Source organism: Canis lupus, chromosome 27 (assembly GCF_003254725.2).
Source record: "Canis lupus dingo isolate Sandy chromosome 27, ASM325472v2, whole genome shotgun sequence".
NCBI lineage: Eukaryota > Metazoa > Chordata > Mammalia > Carnivora > Canidae > Canis > Canis lupus.
Window position 1 is genome coordinate 35,434,112 of NC_064269.1, and position 24,990 is coordinate 35,459,101.

Sequence of the window (24,990 nt, forward strand, 5' to 3'; positions counted from 1 at the left end):
TATGGTGATAGGAGAAGGCAAATCAGAGCTTAAGTCTTTAGCTACTAAAGGCAAAAGTGTAACAGAAATGCTCCCAAATAATTTGAGATTTAATGTACCAATTTATGTTATTGATCAAAAATTACACATGAAAATGTAAAGTAAACTGTCTCCTTTTATAATTTTCACTTCTGTTTACACAAGCTTTTATTAGTTTTCAAAGTAAATCACTTGTCCCTGTTCCTTGCCGTGTAATGTAACCAAGAATTTTGGACTCCTGATTTCTTCACACTCACTTAACTTTTATCAATTTTATTATAAAAATAAGTGAAAATAATATATAAGAAAAGCATAATATAAAAAATTAAAAATAAAACCAATTTTCTTTTTGACCTTTGCTTTTGGAATATTCAAAATTTTATACACTTTAGTTGCTTTATTATAAACTTCACATTAGTTTAGTTGGGTCAGCTGTCATTCTGCTCTATTCTGTTTACCTATGTTATCACGAACACTTCTGTCTCTCTCCTTGGTTTGTTTACTTATTATTTCATCTTCAGGTTAAACTGTGGTTTCTACTACTTTAAATCTTTTCATTCAATATCATTATAGTGTTTATTTTTCTTTGACACAGGCTAGGCTTGGTGAATGTAAAAATAGTGAATACAACTGATATTTTATTGAAACCTTATATGATAAATAAAAGTTGAAGTAGAAAAGAAGTATAGGAAACATTTTAAGAAACACTAAAAATACACTGACATTGGTTATAAAAGTGTGTGGGTGATTTAAAGACAGAAAGATTTTTGCATATAATGTCTCTATAACTAACTAATTAGTAATAGCCTCATTTCTCAAAATAGTTAGAAAATTAAAAATCAATCCTAAAAACAAGAGTCATATGCCCAAAGTATTATTGTTTTTACTTGCTCTAAATATTATTGATGAAATATTTAAAGCTATATATTTCATAGGTTTTCTACAACCTGTTACATCTATTTTAGTTATGATAAACCTGGCATCTTATTAAAAATGCCCTAACAACTAAAATCACTAATAAGTATTTTTCATTGATGCTCTGCCCCAAGTTCTTAAGGATATATACGTATTGATTGACCTGTTAACATTAAAAATGATAAACACAATCTAGGCAACTTTTAAAAAGATCAGAGGCAATATATTCCTGTAAATGTATGCTAACCCTGAGAGTCAATTTTCCACTTGGTTTCTAAGCTATACAAATGTTATTCAATACCTCCTAAAAGATTCTGATCCTAAAGTTCAATCTCCCAGCTAACTCATTTGCATGGTAGGTATTTTGAATGCTGCTGGAGAGGAGGGGACTTCCAAAGTCAGTCACTTCACTCAGCTGCTGCTTCAGAAGCAGACAAGTATGAACTACAGTCAGGTGTTAATGCTCCACATCCCAGAAGACAGTGCTGCCCTGAGAGTTTACAAGTCCATACTATTTATCCTCTAAAACACATGCTCACAGTCAGTTTTCTGGTTTAGTCATCCTTTACCAGAAAGATATATAGTATTTAGTAGCAAAAAAAAAAAGAATTATCAAATATATTTCTGTTAAATGATATATTTTGGTATTGGGGAATTTGACATAAGGCATAGAGAGCGATGTGCAGCTGCCATGCAGAGTAATTCCACTCAGGAGCCTGGAACATCATAGTTCATAGGCATGGCTAAAGACCATGTTTAACCTTGAGAGAAAGCCCTGCTGCATGCAGAATTTGCAGAATGCTTTCTCTCTTTATGTCAGAAACCTACTTCCTGAAACAGTTAGATCTTAGCAAAGAAAAAGTGTGATCCAAAGGCAAACGTACAAGAGAAAAAGCTAGAGACTCTCAATGTGCTACTGCCATTATTTAGAAGAGGATAAGATAATTGTGCTTTGGGAGTGATGGAAAAGGCAGCTCAAACCACGAAAGAGTGTTTTGAAAAGACTTCGCCTGGTGTCGCTGACATAGAGTTGAATTTCAGTTCTTATTACTATGTATTTCTAAGAAGTATTTTAAAGCAGTAGAGCACTGGGCCCTTGAGGATCACAGATCAATGTGGTAGATGTGAAAAACAAAGCAAAACTGCTTTTGTTCCAGTCTGACACTGACTTCTAGGGTTACATAGGGCTTTAGAGCTGCTCACTGAATTAAACATTTTAAAACATGCTCTGATAGAACTAACAGAACAGATTACTTTGATTTTGAAGCTTTAAAAGGGCTATAGGGAAACCTATTCCAAATTTTAATTGTGTCTCTGTTTCTGTCTTAATTTTATTATTTAAAGAGTTACTTTCTTCAGGCAATTTGAAGAGAACACAGGAAATAAGTAGAAATGTGGTTTTCTTCAAATTATCTCAACTTTTATGTATTTAGATTTAATGTGATATATTAAACAATCTGGATATTCTTAGGATGTTTGTTAAAAATAGAGGCTAAAATGTGTACACATGTTGACATTCTCTTATTTTTACTGTATATATGTAGCAGTTGCTATCTAACTGTCACTCCATAAAAAGAAATCATGAATCACATTAGGTAGAATATGCATATTACCCTTTTTATTTTTATAATTTTTCAGTTTTATTGTTAAGTATTTCCTAATCTCATGAGATTTTGAGAAGGATTTTTTTTTTCAAGATTCAAGGTAACTGAATCTCAAGGTAACTGGGCTAAAGCCAGAAATGTTTCAGAAATGTGTATAAAATTTAGCATTTGAGTTCTCAATGACTCTTGTCTACACAGTAGAGTGCAGGACTTAATGAGATACTGACACCAGTGGAAGCTGTGTGTGGGATATCTAATGTCACATGATCATTGTCTATCTTTCTTCTGACATGATCTCTCTGAGAGTCAAACATATCAGCAAGTACGTCCTAGAGTCAAAGCAGAGGTGAAAGGTCTGCAGAACCAGGACATTGTAGCGGTATTCCTGACCAAGCTATTTCTCCAGCTGGTGAAATCCCAAGGCACAGATGCAGGTATTGCAGCCAGGGAGCTTGTGTGACCCATGCCTGTGCTGTTCCATTGAGGAGCAAAGAGGGATAAAGTAGAATTTGCTACAGGAAAGCTATATACAAAGTTGGGGGTGGGGTAGGAATGTTGCAGAAAATAACTGACTTTGGGATCTGTGTTAATTCATACCAAATGCTAACTTTATTCTACAAGTGAAGACAGGAATGGATCAGAATGGGAGTGGGTCAAAATATTTCCTATGCAGAATATGATTTCTTTAATCTTTAAATATTTTAAGGGATACTTAATTCTTTTTTAGACAACATAAGTCTGTGTTTTTTTCCACCTTATCTCTATGGGTGCTACCTAACCAGTTAGCAATTAATTATCCAAAGGCTAAATTCTCTTATCTTTCAGTTAAATGTAATACAAAAGTTTGATGCCTTGAGAATAAGATTATTTTCTATCAAAGTAAATCTAGTTTTATATTTGCAAATTTCTTTTCTTGTTAGTTTGTTATACAGATATGCAGTTAAAATACAACTAAACAGAAACTGGCTACCTAGGAAAACATGACCTCGAGACAAAATTTACCTTATGATTTGGCACTTTGGCAGAGAGAATATTTATTAAAAACAAATGGCAGTGTCTTTACATATTAGATATGTATTAGGTGATGGTTCAAATCAAGTTTCGTGAAGTTATAAAGCAATTAAATGATGAAATATTAGATATTTTTAAAACTCAAGAATCAAATCTATTTAGGAAGAACAGTTATATAGTCTTTCTACACTTAACAAAAATTTCTTTTGGGAAAAATGCTTTCTCTTCTTTAATCGCTACATATTTATATTTTAGTGGAGAGAATTTATTAAGTATTTTTTGGAAAGTATTGTTTATATAAGTTAAGTGTAAGTGAAGGATCATTATTTGGATAAACATATATAAGCTATATATATAATATACATACTTTAACTAAATATATATTTATATATATTACTTGTTTTGGAGACTGTTTTCTTCCATCTACAAATAGAAAAGAGATCACCACTGCACAGCATTGTTGTTAGAATGACAAGTCATTCCTCCCTCATTTAATATTACTTCCTAAACTCCCTTTCCTTGAACCCCATGATTTCCACATTTTTCTCACACTCTGAAATGGAGTCATGACCCAGTGACTATGAAGTTCATGTGAATGAATGAATGGGGTCTGACAACAATGTGGTGGGTACGGTGTTTGTCAAATTTGCGTGTGTATTACTAAAGAGGGAGTGACTCTTTTTGTTGTCAAAATACTGCCCTTTTGAGCATAAAACAGACACTAAGTGATCAAACATAATTTTTCAAAAGATGGTATAAATCTAGATTTTTAGATGAGTTTGGAATATAATATACATTTTAAAATTTTGGCAATGAATTCAATTATTTTAAAAAACAGTGAAAGTTAGCATATCATGTCCATAAACAGTAATGGACCTTTATTTAATAGTGTAGGATCATTGTTGTAAGGCATTACAAAGAGAAGTTGAAAACAATTTTCTTCCTAATATTCCGAGATATTTACTTAAATTTGCTATTTTAGATTATCATGTTTATCATGCTTAGCATTTATTTAGCTGTCCTTGATACTTTATGATGAATATTTTTATGCCTTATGAACATTGCATAGGATTTGAACTGTGTTCTTTGCCTGCAGACTTCAAAAGTGAGTGAAGACAGACTGGTATATGCAAAGCTGAAATTACCCTATTCAAGGAAACAGGACAAAAGACATCCAGTGGGTAAAAGGAGAGGTAAAGGTTTTTTCAGGTTGTTTTCTTGTTTTCTGAAAACATTATGAAGTCAGATAAGAAAAAGTGAAATCATGATAATCATGTCTATATGTATTTGATATTTTATGTCTGGCTCTTTATATATCAATGGATATATTAAAGGTAAGATTTATTATCACAGTGAATAGTGACATTCATTTTAAATTCTAGAATGAATTTCCATTTCGTTCTAATTCCAGGGGTTTTGCTATGCTCAATATTTACTCTATATTTTGCTTTCTGATTTGTACAGAATTTCCATGGCATATGGTTGCATTAATCCTAGGAGTTATATGTTTTTTCCTCCTGCTGGCAATCACAGTCTTAGGATCTATGTGTGAGTATTGGGCATACACAGTTCTTATAAGAAAAATGAGCCAAAATGATAAATGAGATGTTATAAAAACTGAATTTCTTCAGAGCCTTTGTAAATCACAAAGTCCTATAGAAATGTTAATAATCATGATGGTATCAATGATAATATTGATGATGATGATTTTTATTATTTTGCTAACACTTATTTTTTATGCTACACAAATTAGGGTATATAATAGTTGTAATGGCACAAAATTTGGCTGAAATGTACAGTGAGGCTTACATATATATATTCAACCTTATATTTTATATAGAACGAGGTTTTCCATATAATCAGAGAATTGGAAAAATTTTTATTTGAATACTACACCCTTTTTAAAAAAGATTTTATTTTATTTATTTATTTGAAAGAGAGTGAGAGAGAGAGAGCACAAGCTGGGGGAGAGGCAGAGGGAGAAGCAGATTTCCTACTGAGCAGGGAGCCTGATGTGGGGCTTGATCCCCAGGACCCTGGGATCATGACCTTAGACAAAGGCAGACACTTAACTATCTGAGCCACCCAGTTGCCCTGATTATTACATTCCCTATCATAATACAATATTGCTTAAATCATGGAGGAATATCAAGTTGGTCTGTTTTGTATATCACTTTCTATATATTTCATCTCAATTTCTACAAATATGTATACAATACTTCTAATATCTTTTCCTTGATGTTTATTAATTCCTTGGTTCATTCATTCAACATAATTTTGGCTCAGGAACTCTGTATGGAACTAAAGATACAAGAATTTTAAAAATCAGCTCTCATGAACTCAGTTTAAAGGGAAGATTTTTTTTAAATGAGCAGTTTTTAAAATATATATTATTAGTGCTGGGACAATGGTATGAAGATATCATAAGGATTGGATATTCCATGTGGAGGTCAAGAAAGCTTTCCTCCAGGATATAGTAATTGATATTATCTATTATATTAGACTAGATAGGACTTAATCAGGAAGCTCAGGGTAGAGAAGAGTCATCTCGGCAAAAACAACATGAACAAAAGAACATAATGATGTGTTAGAAAAATTAGGTTTCTGGGAAAATAAAAGAAGTAGCTAGAAATACGTTTTGCTCGGTATGTAATTTATGATAATTTTAATATCATTTTAAGAAATGTTAGATTTGTTCTAAAAACAAAAGAAACTGTTGGAAGATTTTCACAAAGAAAAAACATGATTCATGTCCCCTGAACAGATAGGAATTTTGGAAAGGTCAATCTGAATAGACTGGAAAGTGGGTGAGGGGGATCAGATAGGAGGATATTTCAGGAATCAGGATTATTTAGAATGAATTAGTGTCATGAAAGAAGTAATGAAGCATAGGGACCATATGTGAGAAATTTTAACATGTAGAATTGTTAGGATATGCCTGTTATTGATTGTGGAAGGGATACAAGTAAATCAGTGATACCATTTGACATCAGGCTATGCACTTTGGCAAATATATTCCACTAAATGTTATAGTAAGAACAAGAGGAACATCAGGTATGAATTGGTGTGTGTGTGTGTGTGTGGTAATAATTGTGAAGAGTGAGGAGCTTGTGGCATACCAGTGAGATGACCAGGAAGAATTAGATTGGTATGAGTCTTCTAGAGTGAGTTTTGGCAGTAGGTAAAACCATCAGCACATATAAGATAGTTTTAAAAGTCTGGAAATCACGAGAGATGCCTAGTAAAGATATGAATTGATTGTGGTTTCATCAATTAGTCTAACATGTATTGATAAAAAAAAATAGAAGAAAGCATAAGCTAGACCATGTTCTACCTTGTAGAACCAGGAAGAGTAGATTATGCTAGAAGAACAAGGGTGAGAGGATGATCCTTAGGATAAACCAGTATTTAGAAGAAAGTGGAAGATGAGTAAACAGTGAAAAACAGTGATGCTTTGGTTAAATAAGTAGGAGGGAATCCAAAACATTATGGCATCATATGGAAAGGAGGCCAAAGATAGTCATGGGTTCCAAATAGTAGATGAAAATCAAGTAAAACCATCACCAACACTATTTTTATTAAATTTAGCAAGAGAGAGGTCACTAATCACATTTTCTAAAGTAGATTCAGTGGAATGGTGGGTATGGTCAAAGCCTGATTGCAATGGCTAAAACTTCAAACATTAGGAAGCAGAGGCAGTGAATACAGAAAATTATTTTTTTAAATTATGGCTAAGCAAAAAAATTATCAAGTATTAAAAGTATAAGGATCTACATGATCTCATACATTGTAAAGGAACTAGAAACTCACATAGCACTTTGTCAGTTTGTTATTATCTCCTAAAGCTGAACATGAGTCAATTTTTCTCACTCTAAGTATATATCCAACAGATACACTTGCACAGGAACAGAAATGCACAACTTCAGGACTGTATTTAGCGGTGCCATTCTCCATATCTAAAATCTCAAAACTATGCAGATGATCATTAATGGCAGAGCAAATGAAGTCTCTGCAATTTATTTACCAATGGACTTTATGTAGTTTGTCAAAACAAACTACAATGACACACAGCAATGTGGACAAATCTTAGCAAAATAATATGAAATGAAAAAAGAGCAAAATCACATAATTTCTTGTATATCATCATACTTTTAAAAATAAACTTAAATAGTTAAAAACAAAATAAAATGTATTATTCCAGAAAATACATAAAGAGTTAATAATATCAAGGGGGTGATTGTAATGAGTTTTAGCTACACTGTTTGAGAGAGGTACAAAGATGGGATGAAATGAAATATCAACATAGATAAATGAAGGGGTATCTGAGTGGTTTGGTCAGTTAAGCATCTGCCTTCAGCCCAGGTCATGAGCCCAGGGTCCTGGGATGGAGTCCCACATCAGGCTTCCTACTTAGGCGGATTTTTCTTCTCTTTCTCCCTCTGTCTCTGTCTGCTGCTCTGCCTCCTTATGCTCTCTCCCTCTCTGTCAAATAAATAACTAAAATCTTTTTTTTAAAAAGTAGATAAATGTAATGGTTAAAGTACTAGCTAAAATTCTGGATGGCTAACAAATCAGCTAAATAAAAAGTAAATAGAAGCTCTGAGAGTAATGTTGAGAGTGTTTCATGGATGAAGTATTATGAACAATCTTATGCTATCCCTAATCTAAGAGTTAGGAAAACAGTTCTGTTATAAAAAATATGAAAGAGGACAGGAAATTTTGTGGGAGAATTTACTGGAGATGAGTATATCCAAGAGATGGGAGCCATGAGAAGGAAAATGTTGAGCGCTCAAGGGAGAAATATAATAGTAGGAGATCACAATCACCAAAGATTCAGTAGAAGATGAAATCCTCAGTAGGGATGAGAGTTTCAGACTTGTTCAACGAGAAGCATTTTTTTTTTTCTGAGATGGAGTGAGGGATGCCTGTATATTTATAGGAGGAAAAGCAGGAAGTTGGGGAGGAATGTATAGTTACCAGTGACTGTTTCTTTGTGAAATAGCAGATGAGGCCATCTGAGAGGGAGAGTCAAGGAGGTGCACTAGAAAATTTAGGAAAAGTATAAATACTGGAAATAGCTGTTGAATTGAGAAGAGTGTTAATAACTATATAATTAACACTGTGTAATGTTGAGGTGCACTAGTGATGAGAAAGATAACTGTTGGTCAGCATTAAACCATATGTGTACAGTTTTGTGATTCTTTTGAATCTGACTTTCAGAAGCTTGTGTGAAGTTGAGATGGTGAATGACAAGAGTATTTTGAAGTTGGGCATTTTCATATTTTTTTAATTTTTTTAAATTTTTAAGTGGGCTCCACACTCAATGTGGGACTTGAACTCATGACCCTGAGATCAAGAGTCACATGCTCTACAGATTGAATCAGCCAGGTGCCCCAATGAAGTTGGTTATTTTAAGTTGTTATTTTAAAGACTATGTTGCAAAGTTCTTGGAGGTCCTTCCAAGATTAGTTCTGTACCCTGTGTCCTTGGATAGACAGAAACGAAAGGACAAGGGAATTGGTTAGTCACAGAAATAATAGTATTTAGGTACTAGAGGTCTTAATATGTCTTCTTAATTCAGATCCAATATATGAACATTGGAATGGGTGACTGAATTGAAGCAGTAATTGCATTTATTGCAATTGAGTAAATTAAGAGACTGTGCAATTGATATTATTGGATTTTGTCAAAGAGACATCCAATAGAACTTAGTTGAATGATGGTGAGCAGTAATAGAATTGAAAATTATGTTTCTCAGTTGTGTAACAAAATTAAAGCATTTTTCTTTTAATGTTCACACACAAAGCAGTATACTTCATGCTTTTACATTTTTTTGTGAGCTTTGGCAAGACACTACTGTTTCAGAGATTTTTTTTTTTTTTTTTTTTTTTTTTTATTTATGATAGTCACAGAGAGAGAGAGAGAGAGGCGGAGACACAGGCAGAGGGAGAAGCAGGCTCCATGCACCGAGCCCGATGTGGGATTCGATCCCGGGTCTCCAGGATCGCGCCCTGGGCCAAAGGCAGGCGCCAATGTTTCAGAGATTTTTAACTTTCCTTTTGCATATTAGAAGGAACCATCTGAGCTCTTGCTCCATGTAAATTCAATGAATCCATTATAAGCTTATCCTAGAGGAGAGCGAAATCACTGTATTTGGCTTTACATGTGAATACTAAATGCTAAATAAATACTAAATACAAAATTTCACCAACTTTAATATATTTATTTGAAGAGTAGATGGCATAGAAGCTAGTTAATGTTTTATTTCAAGTTTATATTTTCTGACTTATATGCTTATATGTTTTATATCTTTTATATACTTAAAAATAATACATAGCAAGTTACATTTTTATGTAAAATTCTGTTTTATTCTGTGACACTTCAAACTATTTTATTTTTTTTATTTTTATTTTTTATTTTTTTTAATTTATTTTTTATTGGTGTTCAATTTACTAACATACAGAATAACCCCCAGTGCCCGTCACCCATTCACTCCCACCCCCCGCCCTTCTCCCCTTCCACCACCCCTAGTTCGTTTCCCAGAGTTAGCAGTCTTTACGTTCTGTCTCCCTTTCTGATATTTCCCAAACATTTTAGACTAACATTGTCTGATTGTAATTTCATTTAGTCAACAACATTCACTATGCCATTTAGAATTAGAGTGAGCATAATATGATCTATTAAAGGCATTCATGACCTTAATTTTATAATATGGATTTAAGTTTTTCAGAGGTGTTCTGGACACACAATGCAAGATATGAAGGACACAAAAGAAAAAAATGTTTCCTTTGTAGAAGTTGAAGATCACTCAATTTTACCACCTATCATAGGTATGTACTGAATACCTACAGTGATAGTTTACAGATGGATTCTTTTTAAAGAATTATCCCCTCTGTCCCATTTCAAGATATAATTTTAAAACTTTCTGTTGTACTTTGTCAGGTACTTTTTTAAAAAATCAAATCTATTTTCTTTATTATAGCTAAATGAACTCTTGACTTTCACAAACTCATGTTGATTTGATTGAGTAATTTATGTTCGTGAATGAATTTTCCCCCAAAATAGATCCCTTGGAATTAACACCATATCTGTATATTCACTTTGGTGGATTTCTTCCTGCGAGGAGGATATCTACTCCATGTTGTTGCAGTATATTTGTCCTCGAGAAGTCAAGATTTCTCAGTGTAATCATAACAATGATCTGAAGTCTGTTCAGAGATAGTCCCTGGTACCACAATTTGGCCAAAGAGCTCTTCCCAACATTAGACTTTTGGGAAGTGGGGGAAATGCTAATTTTTTGAACATTGGTCTGCAGCAAGCAAGAAATATGTGGAAAGGGCAGTTCTCTAAGTGGTCTTGTGGTTGAGAACCATTGTGGCTTTTGTTTTCAAGATAAAGACTATGACTCATTTCAAGAAAATTGGTACTGCTGTGGAAAAAGCTGTTACTATTTTTCAAAAGAAGAGAAAACTTGGGAGAGGAGTAAGAAGTCATGCCAAGGCCTACATTCTAGTCTCATTAAGATTGATAATAAAGAGGAGCAGGTATGTCTACTTTATTCAACTTAAGTAAATGCTTTATAAGAAGTCTTATGTCTTTATTAGGATAATTGTTTCAACTTTCTTCCAATGTTATTTGGCCACTTTATTTTGAAGCACTTGTTAATTGATATAAATTTCTCTCGAGAGGAGACACAGGGGTAACAGAGACCTAGAAGAACCACTATTTTATTTATTTATGTATTTTTAAAGTAGGATCCAATCAGTCTAGAGCCCATATGGGGCTCGAACTCATAAGCCAGAGACCAAGACTTTAGCTGCAATCAAGAGTTGGATGCTTAACCGACTGAGTCACCTAGGCACCCCAAGATTCATTGTTTTATTTTATTTTGCTTTTTTATTGGTGTTCAATTTACCAACATACAGAATAACCCCCAGTGCCCGTCACCCAATCACTCCCACCCCCCGCCCTCCTCCCCTTCTACCACCCCTAGTTCGTTTCCCAGAGTTAGCAGTCTTTACGTTCTGTCTCCCTTTCTGATATTTCCCACACATTTCTTCTCCCTTCCCTTATATTCCCTTTCACTATTATTTATATTCCTCACATGAATGAGAACATATAATGTTTGTCCTTCTCCGACTGACTTACTTCACTCAGCATGATACCCTCCAGTTCCATCCACGTTGAAGCAAATGGTGGGTATTTGTCATTTCTAATGGCTGAGGAATATTCCATTGTATACATAAACCACATCTTCTTTATCCATTCATCTTTCGATGGACACTGAGGCTCCTTCCACAGTTTGGCTATTGTGGACATTGCTGCTATAAACATCGGGGTGCAGGTGTCCTGGTGTTTCATTGCATTTGTATCTTTGGGGTAAATCCCCAACAGTGCAATTGCTGAGTCGTAGGGCAGGTCTATTTTTAACTGTTTGAGGAACCTCCACACAGTTTTCCAGAGTGGCTGCACCAGTTCACATTCCCACCAACAGCGTAAGAGGGTTCCCTTTTCTCTGCATCCTCTCCAACATTTGTTGTTTCCTGCCTTGTTAATTTGCCCCATTCTCACTGGTGTGAGGTGGTATCTCATGGTGGTTTTGATTTGTATTTCCCTGATGGCAAGTGATGCAGAGCATTTTCTCATGTGCATGTTGGCCATGTCTATGTCTTCCTCTGTGAGATTTCTCTTCATGTCTTTTGCCCATTTCATGATTGAATTGTTTGTTTCTTTGGAGTTCTTTATAGATCTTTATAGTTCTTTATAGATCTTGGAAACTAGCCCTTTATCTGATATGTCATTTGCAAATATCTTCTCCCATTCTGTAGGTTGTCTTTTAGTTTTGTTGACTGTATCCTTTGCTGTGCAAAAGCTTCTTATCTTGATGAAGTCCCAATAGTTCATTTTTGCTTTTGTTTCTTTTGCCTTCGTGGATGTATCTTGCAAGAAGTTACTGTGGCCGAGTACAAAAAGGGTGTTGCCTGTGTTCTTTAGGATTTTGATGGACTCTTGTCTCACATTTAGATCTTTCATCCATTTTGAGTTTATCTTTGTGTATGGTGAAAGAGAGTGGTCTAGTTTCATTCTTTTTTTTTAATTTATTTTTTATTGGTGTTCAATTTACTAACATACAGAATAACCCCCAGTGCCCATCACCCATTCACTCCCACCCCCCCGCCCTTCTCCCCTTCTACCACCCCTAGTTTGTTTCCCAGAGTTAGCAGTCTTTACGTTCTGTCTCCCTTTCTGATATTTCCCACACATTTCTTCTCCCTTCCCTTATATTCCCTTTCACTATTATTTATATTCCTCACATGAATGAGAACATATAATGTTTGTCATTCTCCGACTGACTTACTTCACTCAGCATAATACCCTCCAGTTCCATCCACATCAAAGCAAATGGTGGGTATTTGTCATTTCTAATAGCTGAGTAATATTCCATTGTATACATAGACCACATCTTCTTTATCCATTCATCTTTCGTTGGACACCGAGGCTTCTTCCACAGTTTGGCTGTCGTGGCCATTGCTGCTATAAACATCGGGGTGCAGGTGTCCCGGCGTTTCATTACATTTGTATCTTTGGGGTAAATCCCCAACAGTGCAATTGCTGGGTCGTAGGGCAGGTCTATTTTTAACTGTTTGAGGAACCTCCACACAGTTTTCCAGAGTGGCTGCACCAGTTCACATTCCCACCAACAGTGTAAGAGGGTTCCCTTTTCTCCGCATCCTCTCCAACATTTGTTGTTTCTTGCCTTGTTAATTTGCCCCATTCTCGCTGGTGTGAGGTGGTATCTCATGGTGGTTTTGATTTGTATTTCCCTGATGGCAAGTGATGCAGAGTATTTTCTCATGTGCATGTTGGCCATGTCTATGTCTTCCTCTGTGAGATTTCTCTTCATGTCTTTTGCCCATTTCATGATTGGATTGTTTGTTTCTTTGGTGTTGAGTTTAATAAGTTCTTTATAGATCTTGGACACTAGCCCTTTATCTGATATGTCATTTGCAAATATCTTCTCCCATTCTGTAGGTTGTCTTTTAGTTTTGTTGACTGTATCCTTTGCTGTGCAAAAGCTTCTTATCTTGATGAAGTCCCAATAGTTCATTTTTGCTTTTGTTTCTTTTGCCTTCGTGGATGTATCTTGCAAGAAGTTACTGTGGCTGAGTTCAAAAAGGGTGTTGCCTGTGTTCTTCTCTAGGATTTTGATGGAATCTTGTCTCACATTTAGATCTTTCATCCACTTTGAGTTTATCTTTGTGTATGGTGAAAGAGAGTGGTCTAGTTTCATTCTTCTGCATGTGGATGTCAAATTTTCCCAGCACCATCTATTGAAGAGACTGTCTTGCTTCCAATGGATAGTCTTTCTTCCTTTATCGAATATTAGTTGACCATAAAGGTCAGGGTCCATTTCTGGGTTCTCTATTCTGTTCCATTGATCTATATGTCTGTTTTTGTGCCAGTACCACACTGTCTTGATGACCACAGCTTTGTAGTACAACCTGAAATCTGGCATTGTGATATCCCCAGATATGGTTTTCTTTTTTAAAATTCCCCTGGCTATTCGGGGTCTTTTCTGATTCCACACAAATCTTAAAATAATTTGTTCTAACTCTCTGAAGAAAGTCCATGGTATTTTGATAGGGATTGCATTAAACGTGTAAATTGCCCTGGGTAACATTGACATTTTCACAATATTAATTCTGCCAATCCATGAGCATGGAATATTTTTCCATCTCTTTGTGTCTTCCTCAATTTCTTTCAGAAGTGTTCTATAGTTTTGAGGGTATAGATCCTTTACCTCTTTGGTGAGGTTTATTCCTAGGTATCATGCTTTTGGGTGCAATTGTAAATGGGATTGACTCCTTAATTTCTCTTTCTTCAGTCTCATTGTTAGTGTATAGAAATGCCACTGATTTCTGGGCATTGATTTTGTATCCTACCACGCTACCGAATTGCTGTATGAGTTCTAGCAATCTTGGGATGGAGACATTTGGGTTTTCTATGTAGAGTATCATGTCATCGGCGAAGAGGGAGAGTTTGACTTCTTCTTTGCCAATGTGAATGCCTTTAATGTCTTTTTGTTGTCTGATTGCTGAGGCTAGGACTTCCAGTACTATGTTGAATAGCAGTGGTGAGAGTGGACATCCCTGTCTTGTTCCTGATCTTAGGGGAAAGGCTCCCAGTGCTTCCCCATTGAGAATGATATTTGCTGTGGGCTTTTCTTAGATGGCTTTTAGGATGTTGAGGAATGTTCCCTCTATCCCTACACTGTGAAGAGTTTTGATCAGAGAGGTATGCTGTATTTTGTAAAATGCTTTCTCTGCATCTAATGAGAGGATCATATGGTTCTTGGTTTTTCTCTTGCTGATATGAAGAATCACATTGATTGTTTTACGGGTGTTGAACCAGCCATGTGTCCCGGGGATAAATCCTACTTGGTCATGGTGAATAATTTTCTTAATGTATTGTGGATCCTATTGGCCAGTATCTTGTTGAGAATTTTTGCATCCATGTTCATCAGGGATATTGGTCTGTAATTCTCCTTTTTGGTGGGGTCTTTGTCTGGTTTTGGAATTAAGGTGATGCTGGCCTCTTAGAACGAATTTGGAAGTACTCCATCTCTTTCTATCTTTCCAAACAGCTTTAGTAGAATAGGTATGGTTTCTTCTTTAAACGTTTGATAGAATTCCCCTGGGAAGCCATCTGGCCCTGGACTTTTGTGTCTTGGGAGGTTTTTGATGATTGCTTCAATTTCCTCCCTGGTTATTGGCCTGTGCAGGTTTTCTATTTCTTCCTGTTCCAGTTTTGGTAGTTTTTGGCTTTCCAGGAATGCGTCGATTTCTTCTAGATTGCCTAATTTATTGGCGTATAGCTGTTCATATGTTTTTAAAATCGTTGGTATTTCCTTGGTGTTGGTAGTGATCTCTCCTTTCTCATTCATGATTTTATTAATTTGAGTCTTCTCTCTCTTCTTTTTAATAAGGCTGGCTAATGGTTTATCTATCTTATTAATTCTGTCAAAGAACCAACTCCTGGTTCTGTTGATCTGTTCCACAGTTCCTCTGGTCTCGATTTCGTTGAGTTCTGCTCAAATCTTTATTAACTCCCTTCTTCTGCTGGGTGTAGGATCTATTTGCTGTTTTTTCTCTAGCTCCTTTATGTGTAAGGTTAGCTTTTGTATTTGAGTTCTTTCCAGTTTTTGAATGGATGCTTGTATTGCGATGTATTTCCCCCTTAGGACTGCTTTTGCTGCATCCCAAAGATTTTGAACGGTTGTATCTTCATTCTCATTAATTTCCACGAATCTTTTTAATTCTTCCTTAATATTCTGGTTGACCCTTTTATCTTTTAGCAGGATTTTCCTTAACCTCCACGTGTTTGAGGTCCTTCCAAACTTCTTGTTGTGATTTAGTTCTAATTTCAAGGCATTATGGTCTGAGAATATGCAGGGGACGATCCCAATCTTTTGGTATCAGTTGAGACCCGATTTGTGTCCCAGTATGTGGTCTATTCTGGGGAAAGTTCTATGTGCACTTGAGAAGAATGTGTATTCAGTTGAGTTTGGATGTAAAGTTCTGTAGATATCTGTGAAATCCATCTGGTCCAGTGTATCATTTAAAGCTCTCGTTTCTTTGGAGATGTTGTGCTTAGAAGACCTATCGAGTATAGAAAGAGCTAGATTGAAGTCACCAAGTATAAGTGTATTATTATCTAAGTATTTCTTCACTTTGGTTAATAATTGATTTATATATTTGGCAGCTCCCACATTCGGGGCATATATATTGAGGATTTTAAGTCCTCTTTTGGATAGATCCTTCAAGAATGATATAGTGTCCCTCTTCATCTCTCACTACAGTCTTCGGGGTAAATTTTAGTTTATCTGATATAAGGATGGCTACCCCTGCTTTCTTTTGAGGACCATTCGAATGGTAAATGGTTCTCCAACCTCTTATTTTCAGGCAGTAGGTGTCCTTCTGTCTAAAATAAGTCTCTTGTAGACAGCAAATAGATGGGTCCTGCTTTTTTTATCCCGTCTGAAATCCTCTGCCTTTTGATGGGGTCATTAAGCCCGTTCACGTTCAAAGTTACTATTGAAAGATATGAGTTTAGTGTCATCATGATATCTATTCAGTCCTTGTTTTTGTGGATTGTTTCACTGAACTTCTTCTTAAATGGGAATTTTAAGAGTCCCCCTTAAAATTTCTTGCAGAGCTGGTTTGGAGGTCACATATTCTTTCAGTTGCTGCCTGTCTTGGAAGCTCTTTATCTCTCCTTCCATTTTGAATGAGAGCCTTGCTGGATAAAGTATTCTTGGTTGCATGTTCTTCTCATTTAGGACCCTGAATATATCCTGCCAGTCCTTTCTGGCCTGCCAGGCCTCTGTGGAGAGGTCTGCTGTTACCCTAATACTCCTCCCCATAAAAGTCAGGGATTTCTTGTCTCTTGCTGGTTTAAGGATCTTCTCTTTATCTTTGGAATTTGCAAGCTTCAGTATTAAATGTCGAGGTGTTGAACGGTTTTTATTGATTTTAGGGGGGAATCTCTCTATTTCCTGGATCTGAATGCCTTTTTCCCTCCCCAGATTAGGAAAGTTTTCAGCTAGAATTTGTTCAAATACATATTCTGGCCCTCTGGCCCTTTCGGCGCCCTCAGGAACACCAATTAAACGTAGGTTTTTCTTCCTCAGGCTCTCATTTATTTCCCTTAATCTATCTTCATGGTCTTTTAATTGTTTGTCTCTTTTTTCATCAGTTTCCCTCTTTGCTATCAACTTGTCTTCTATGTCACTCACTCGTTCTTCCACCTCATTAACCCTTGTCGTTAGGACTTCTAGTTTGGATTGCATCTCATTGAATTGATTTTTAATTTCTGCCTGATTAGCTCTAAATTCTGCAGTCATGAAGTCTCTTGAGTCCTTTATGCTTTTATCTAGAGCCACCAGTAGCTGTATAATAGTGCTTCTGAATTGGCTTTCTGACATTGAATTGTAATCCAGATTTTGTAACTCTGTGGGAGAGAGGACTGTTCCTGATTCTTTCTTTTGAGGTGAGGTTTTCCTTGTAGTCATTTTGCTCAGTACAGAGTGGCCAAAAGCAAGTTGTATTGGGAAAGGGGGAAAAAGAGAGGAGAGAAAGAAGGAAAGAAAAGAGAAGGAGGGAAAAAAAGGAAGAAAAAAAATTTAAAAAAGGAGAAAAAGAGAAAGAAAAAGAAAGAAAGGAAAAAAAGGGGTGGGGGAAGGAAACAAATCAAAAAGCAAAACAGACAAAACAAAACAACAACAAAAAAAGAAAAAAAGAAAAAAAGAACCACGGGGGAGTATCTTCTGATTCTGTATACTTTAAGTCCCTTGACTTCCCCTGGAACTTGTCCGTCCAGCTGGTCTTCTGCGGGAGGGGTCTGTTGTCCTGATTTTCAGGTGTTAGCACTTGGTGGAGCTGCTGTGCCCCTGCCTGGTGCAGGGCTCAGTGGGGGTTGTTTACCCCGTGAGGCCCCAGGAGGAACAACCCCAGTGGCGGGGCCAGCTCTGGAGCCCTGGATTCAGCCCCCGCAGTAGCTCCGGAGCTCTCCGTCTGCAGGGCCTGGAGGCTCCGGGCGGGGCCGCTCATCTGTTCAGCTCGGGGCAGGAGCGTCCTCGCTGTCCTGAGCCCTCCAGGCCTCTGCCTGTCCCGGGGAGGCCGGATCCTGGGCTGTGTCCCGGCGCCCTGTGCTCCGGAGCCTGCGCTGGTGGATTCGCGCTCCCGCCCCGCAGCCCCCTCCGCGGAGCCGCCCCCGAGCCCCCGAGCTGCTCCCGCCCCGCAGCCCCCTCCGCGGAGCCGCCCCCGAGCTGCTCCCGCCCCGCAGCCCCCTCCGCGGAGCCGTCCCCGAGCCCCCCCAGCTGCTCCCGCCCCGCAGCCCCCTCCGCGGAGCCGTCCCCGAGCCCCCCCAGCTGCTCCCGCCCCGCAGCCCCCTCCGCGGAGCCGCCCCCGAGCTGCTCCCGCCCCGCAGCCTCCTCCGCGGAGCCGCCCCCGAGTCCCCGGAGCTGCTCCCGCCCCGCAGCCCCCTCCGCGGAGCCGCCCCCGAGCCCCTCCGAGCTGCTCCGGGTCCCGCCGGGTCCCGCCGCCCGCGCTGCAGCCCTTAGGGAGCTCGGCGCACTCTCCCGGGGCGCAGGTGTCTGTTACTGTCCCAGGGAACCCGAGGGCATCCCCGCCCTCCTGGGTCCTGCTCCACCTCCCTGGAGCCCCTTTCCGCCCGGGAAGGTCGGTGCAGCTCCTGCGTCTCCGGGACGGGGCTCTCCTGTCCTGGGGACACTCGCCCCGGCCTCAGCCCGGCTCCTCGCGGGGCCCCTCCCCCTTGGAGGCCTTTTGTTTCTTTATTTCTTTTTCCCCGTCTTCCTACCTTGATAGAAGCGCGAACTCTTCTCACTGTAGCATTCCAGGTGTTCTCTCTTTAATTCTCAGGCCGAATTAATAGATTTTCAGGATAATTTGAAGGTTTTCTAGGTAATTTGGTGGAGACAGGTGATTTGGGGACCCTACTCTCCTGCCATCTTGCCCCTCAAGATTCATTGTTTTAAACAATGAACAAGAGAAATTGCTCTGCTGTGTGTGCCATGGACTGATTTTCAGTCTTTTTATTGTGTGTGTTACACCATCACATTTTAATATATATTAGATGGTTCGCTATATAACTTCTCAGAGCTAATACAGGGCAAAGAAAAACTTCCTTCAATGGTGTGAGCAATCTAAAGAGGTAATTCACATTGTACTTTCATGAATAGCCATAGGAAAAAGAATGAAAGTAGATATTGAATATAGCTGGATTGATTTTTTTAATGGATTTTTATTTTACTTACAATCCAGAATGACAGAGGAAGCATCTCTTTTCTAGAATAGACAATCTAAATCATATGTGCCATTCCTTATAAAGTTTAGGACCATAAAGTCAATTGATTTGATTCTGTAGATTTCCCTCTAAAGATTCCATTTAGGCACTGAATTTTAGTTACACTATTTTGTCCTAGCAATGCTACTTCTAGTAGTATCTTATGAAGAATGAATTAAAAGCTCTATGTTTGGAAAAAACAAAAAACAAAAAATCTCCACAACATTCGAGGGTACCTGCTGGCTTAGTCAGTGGAGCATGACTGATGACTTGATCTCAAGAGTTGAGAGTTTAAGCCCCATGTTGAGTGTAGAGCTTACATAAAAAACCAACAAACAAAAAAAGCAAAGAAACCAAGAAAAAAACTACCCTCCAAAAACCCAACCTTTAGGTTCTCTTGTTTATAAAATTCTTATGGGCAGCCTGCGTGGCTCAGCAGTTTAGTGCTGCCTGCAGTCCAGGGCCTGATCCTGGAGACCTGGGATTGAGTCCTGTGTCAGGCTCCCTGAATGAAGCCCGCTTCTCCCTCTGCCTGTTTTTAAAAAAGAAATAAAATAAAATTCTTATTGAAATAGTAATATAAATTAATCACTTTTACCTATAAAAAACAGATGAACTAAATAATGGCTTTTTGGGGGTATATTTTTTATTGGAGTTTGATTTTCCAACATATAGTATAATCCAGTGCTCATCCCGTCAAGTTCTCCCTTCAGTGCCCGTCACCCAGTCACCCCATCCCCCTGCCCACCTCCCCTTCCACTACCCTTTGTTTGTTTCCCAGAATTAGTCTTTCATGTTTTGTCACTCTCTCTGATTTTTCCCACTCATTTTATCTCCTTTCCCCATAACCCTTTCACTATAATTGCTTTAGTTGTAAAATATATCCTTGTGGGTTTTTAAAAAAGATTTTATTTATTTATTCATGAGAGACACAGAGAGAGAGAGAGAGACAGAGAGACAGAGACATAGGCAGAGAGAGAAGCAAGCTCCATGCAGGGAGCCTGATGTGAGACTTGATCCCAGGACTCCAGGACACACCCTGGGCAGAAGGCAGGCACTAAACTGCTGAGCCATCCAGGGATCCCCTATCCTTGTGGTTTTGATTTGCATTTTCCTGATCTAAGATTCTCTTAGAATCTTTCAAAATTTATTAGCAATATGCTTTATTTATTTGAAATATGATCTTATGTTTTGTCCATTTTTTCTTATTGGATAATTTTCTTATTGTTTTACAGAAATATCTGTCCTTCAGATTATTGCAGATATCTCCAGATTGAACCTTGTTTTTTCACTTTATTTGAGGGAGAGAGAAGTTCTAGGTTTAGTGGAATCATATTTACCTATCTAGTTTATCATAGGTGGAGATTCTTTTAAGGCCATCATATCCCTTTCTGGATATCTTTCATTCAGTCATAAAAAGTTGAGTGATTTTGTCCTTTCCACTTCCATTTCTTCTCTACACCATGGAGAAAGTAGTTTGCCTCCTCCATTTAGCATACCAGCATTTGAAGATAAAAATATCCAGTATTCATGAATCCTTGATTACTGCTATGAATATTACTAATAATTCTAATTTTCCCACAGCGCTTCATTCAATCAAAAATAAAATACAATTATTGGATTGGATTATTTAAAGCAGGAGCTAAGTACCCCTGGCAATGGCTGGATGGCACACATCTATCTCAGAGGGTGTAAGTTTCATTTCACAGTTTTCTCACTCCCTTTCGTCCTCAGGAACTGCCTGGTAGATTATAGGTCAAGAAGAAGAAAGGATTTTAGGGGACTTAGGGAATGAATATCTTTAATTCCACTTGATATCGCTTCTTAGATAGGCAATCAAATGCAAATCTCAGGCCTCAAAGAGACCTAAAGAGCATTATTTATTCTCATGTTCTTTAATGGAAGGTCCTTGCAAACAGTAAAGTGATATTTTGTTTTTGTATCCTTCTCTTGTATGTTCTCTGATACTGGTATGTTCACTGGTATGCTTGCAGGAAATGGTAAAAATATAACAAGGAAAGAAAAGTTGTATCTAAACCCAGATGTCTCTGTCAGTGAAACTTGTACCTCTTTATTTGGTATCATTTAGGAACTAAAAAAAAAAAAAAAAAGAGCATTTTCCAATACATCCTTTAGTAATCTTATGTGGTCACTTAGTGTCTTTTATGCTATTATTTCACCCAAGTGCACATAATATATGGCAGTCCTCTCTCCCATCGATTAAATCCCATCGATTTGTTGGTTGATGTCCAGGAAACTAGTTTATAAAATGAAGAAAATGATCTAACTAAATCTAGGTAGCATGACGGGCAGTATGAGAGACATGGGCTAATTACCATGCTGTTTATTGATTGCCTGCAATATGCCAGGCACTATTCTAGCCATTGAAGTTACATTGATGAATATAAAACATGCAACAGTATTCTCCTCTTATAGATAATACATTCTTTTTTTTAAAAAAATATTTTATTTATTTATTTATGAGGGAGAGAGAGAGAGAGAGAGAGAGAGAGAGGCGGAGACACAGGCAGAAGGAGAAGCAGGCTCCATGCGGGGAGCCAATGTGGGACTCAATCCCGGGTCTCCACCATCAGGCCCTGGGCTGAAGGCGGTGCTAAACCACTGGGCCACCTGGGCTGCCCTAGATAATCCATCCTAATGCAGGCATGATAGTGCTGGTGGGGATGACTGAGGACAAACCAAATATGTCAAGTAAATTACGTGGCACATTAGAAGAAGATAAATACTACGGAGTGTCGGGAAGTTTCTTACGTTAGCTATATCATAGGGACTTTTGTATATGAAAGTAAGAGGAAGAGATTTCACTCTTTTAAATGGAATGGTCAGAGACAGAGTCCTTGAGAAATGATGTTTGCACAGTATCTTGAATGAGCAAGCCCTGTGGATTACCTGATGGGAGAGCATCCTAGCAGTAGACACAGCTGTTGCAGACTCTGAGGTAGGAGTGTATTTAGCATGCTTGAGGGAATAGCAAGAGGGCCTGTGATGCTGGAGCAAAGTGAATAAGGAGGAAGAGATGTAGGTCAGAGAGACAATGATGGTGAGAGCGTGTAGGACATGAGAAAAGTCTAAGAACTTGGATTTTTTATGGGGGCAATGCAAAGCTATTAGAGGGTTTTGAGCAGAGGAATGACAAAAGCGAAGGCTTCCTGGTTTAGAGACTCCCTGTGTACATTCTGTTGAGATTAGATGGTGTGTGTTATTTTGGGGAGGGTTCAGGGAGTATATGGGGACACAGGAGCCTACCTCAGAATGTGTTGGACTCATCCAGGTGAGATGTGGTGGCTTGACGAAGATTGCTAGGGTTGGTGCTAGTATAAAGTGGCCAGATTCCACACTTCTTTCAAAGATGTGTGAGAGAGACCAATCAGGGATGCCTCCAAGGTTTTTGGTCTAGAAATTGTAAGAATGATGCTGATATTAATGTTAATATGGCATATTTGGAATTCAGTTTTAGGTATAATTTAACAAATATATTAAACATTTAACTATATATGGGGTTTCACATAGGCCATTGTGATATATGATTATGAAATTCAAGTGAGAGGTCTATGCTGGGAATGCAGATGTTGCACAGAGTAGTGCATAGACAGTGTGTTAAATAAGAGAGTGGAAGTGATTCTCAGGAAATTGAAGGCCTGAACTTTGGACACCCAAATGTTTAAGATAATGATAAGATAGTGGGGAGATGAGGATAACCAGAAATCATTATAGAGTAAAATGCTTCAAGATACAGAAGGAAAACCATGAAGGAACAGGTAGGTTAATGGAATCCTTTAAAAAGAAGTACTACTCAAATAATAACAGATTTTAAAAGATTGGTGAGTTTTTCACTGACAATTTTACTACTTGAAATTACTACTTCCCATCAGAGATATGCATGAACATTTGGAGGGAAATTAAAACTTCTAACATTTTTTTTTCTATGAACTGTAGCTTAGCCCCCAAATTTAAAATCCAATACCTTAGTATCATTGCCCAATTTCACAAAATTTTAATGATTTGTTTGTTGTGGAAGACATTAGGCTGAGCGGGGAAAAGTACATCCTGTTTTAAATGCATTTAATACTTTCTATGCCAAAGTGAGGCTAGTGTTGGAAATGCACACTCTGTGCACATTAATATGAATCATAGAAACCTGAAAAAAATTTTATGTGCAGTTACAATGTGTCACATAATTATTTTATTGTATTTGGTCACTTCCTAGAAGTTTCAGGAATCTTAGAAGAAGAATTTTTCAAGTTTTACATGTCTCACTCATGTATACATCCCAGTCTATACTACCCTTTCAACTTCTTCCCTTTCTCCAATTGTCCATTGGCAGCATTTCCATTAGTTTTAGTTACAATAACTTTATAATCTTACAGCTATATGTCTCCCACAGGCATTGTATGTCCATTCAAATAATTATACATGTTTTAAATTTGTGATAAATTTTGCCTGAGATGACTTTCTAAAATAAATATATTTTCTGATGCAGGAATTTCCAACAGAGTTTGCTGGATGTAAAATGCGGACATCTCAAGTCATCAACTATTTTTACTGCTGATTGTAGTAAACAGTTTCTTTACATTTGTGAAAAGGAGTTCACTGTCCCTTAAAATAATTACTATCATAGAAGTTGTAATATTTTCATTCTTTAACAGCTACTAGGGGGAAAGCTTAGAGTATTTACTCAAATTAGTCCTTTATGCATGATTTATTAAGGGTTTTCAAACCTTCCTCAGCAAGGTTAAAACACAAAGGTTTTAGGAAATTACATATCCAAAAAAATAAATGTATTGTTTTGGAATTCAAGAACTATTAAATCAGAGAAAGTCAAATACATTGATTTTGATTGAGTAAAAGATTCTACATTAAAAAAATAATGAGGGGATCCCTGGGTGGCTCAGCGGTTTGGCGCCTGCCTTTGGCCCAGGGCGCGATCCTGGAGTCCCGGGATCGAGTCCCGCGTCAGGCTCCCGGTGCATGGAGCCTGCTTCTCCCTCTGCCTGTGTCTCTGCCTCTCTCTCTCTCTATGTCTATCATAAATAAATAAAAATAAATCTTAAAAAAATAAATAAAAAATAATGAGATGATCTTGATACAAATAGGTAATTAATACATTCACATTGTTCAAAATATAAGAGATACAAAATGAACAAATTCTCTTAACCTATTTTGTTCGTTATTCACCTAGTTCCCTTCTCAGAGGCAAACATGTAACTAGTTTAGATTGTATTCCAGAGATATTCTAGGAAAGCACAGCTATATGCATGCTATTTGCCAAACAAAAATGTTACATAACTGCAAACAATAGTATTACTCCTTTACATTTTTGTTTAAAAACATACCCTGCAGTTTGCTCCATATCAATACCAAAAGAGCTGTGTTGCTGTTTGTAAGCAGCTGAAAATGTTACATTAAAAGGATGTATCAAATTTATCTACCAGTTTTATTTCCGATAGATATTTAGGTTTGTCTTAGAATTTTAAAATTGTAGGAAAATGTTGTAACGAATAGCATTTAGTACAGGATCATTTACCACAAAGCATATATATATACAGTGTAAGTCTCT

The 24,990-nt window shown here is 37.4% G+C and overlaps 1 protein-coding gene across 3 annotated transcripts in view; it reads left to right on the forward strand.

Annotated features, from left to right (window-relative positions):
- The window catches only part of LOC112665641 (C-type lectin domain family 9 member A-like), a 42,740-nt gene extending 18,299 nt beyond the window's left edge, over positions 1 to 24,441 (forward strand). For 2 of the 3 annotated variants that reach the window (XM_049102703.1, XM_025455645.3), the window contains 6 exons: positions 4,645 to 4,741; positions 5,013 to 5,096; positions 10,271 to 10,378; positions 10,941 to 11,092; positions 20,997 to 21,103; positions 23,914 to 24,441. In XM_049102703.1, coding sequence (XP_048958660.1) covers positions 4,645 to 4,741; positions 5,013 to 5,096; positions 10,271 to 10,378; positions 10,941 to 11,092; positions 20,997 to 21,103; positions 23,914 to 24,034 — 669 coding nt within the window. In that variant the 3' untranslated portion in view covers positions 24,035 to 24,441. Of the gene's footprint in view, positions 1 to 17; positions 2,972 to 4,644; positions 4,742 to 5,012; positions 5,097 to 10,270; positions 10,379 to 10,940; positions 11,093 to 20,996; positions 21,104 to 23,913 lie in introns of those variants that run through there. The other variant, XM_025455644.3, reaches the window with a different exon arrangement.
- The last annotated feature ends 549 nt before the right edge of the window (positions 24,442 to 24,990 follow it).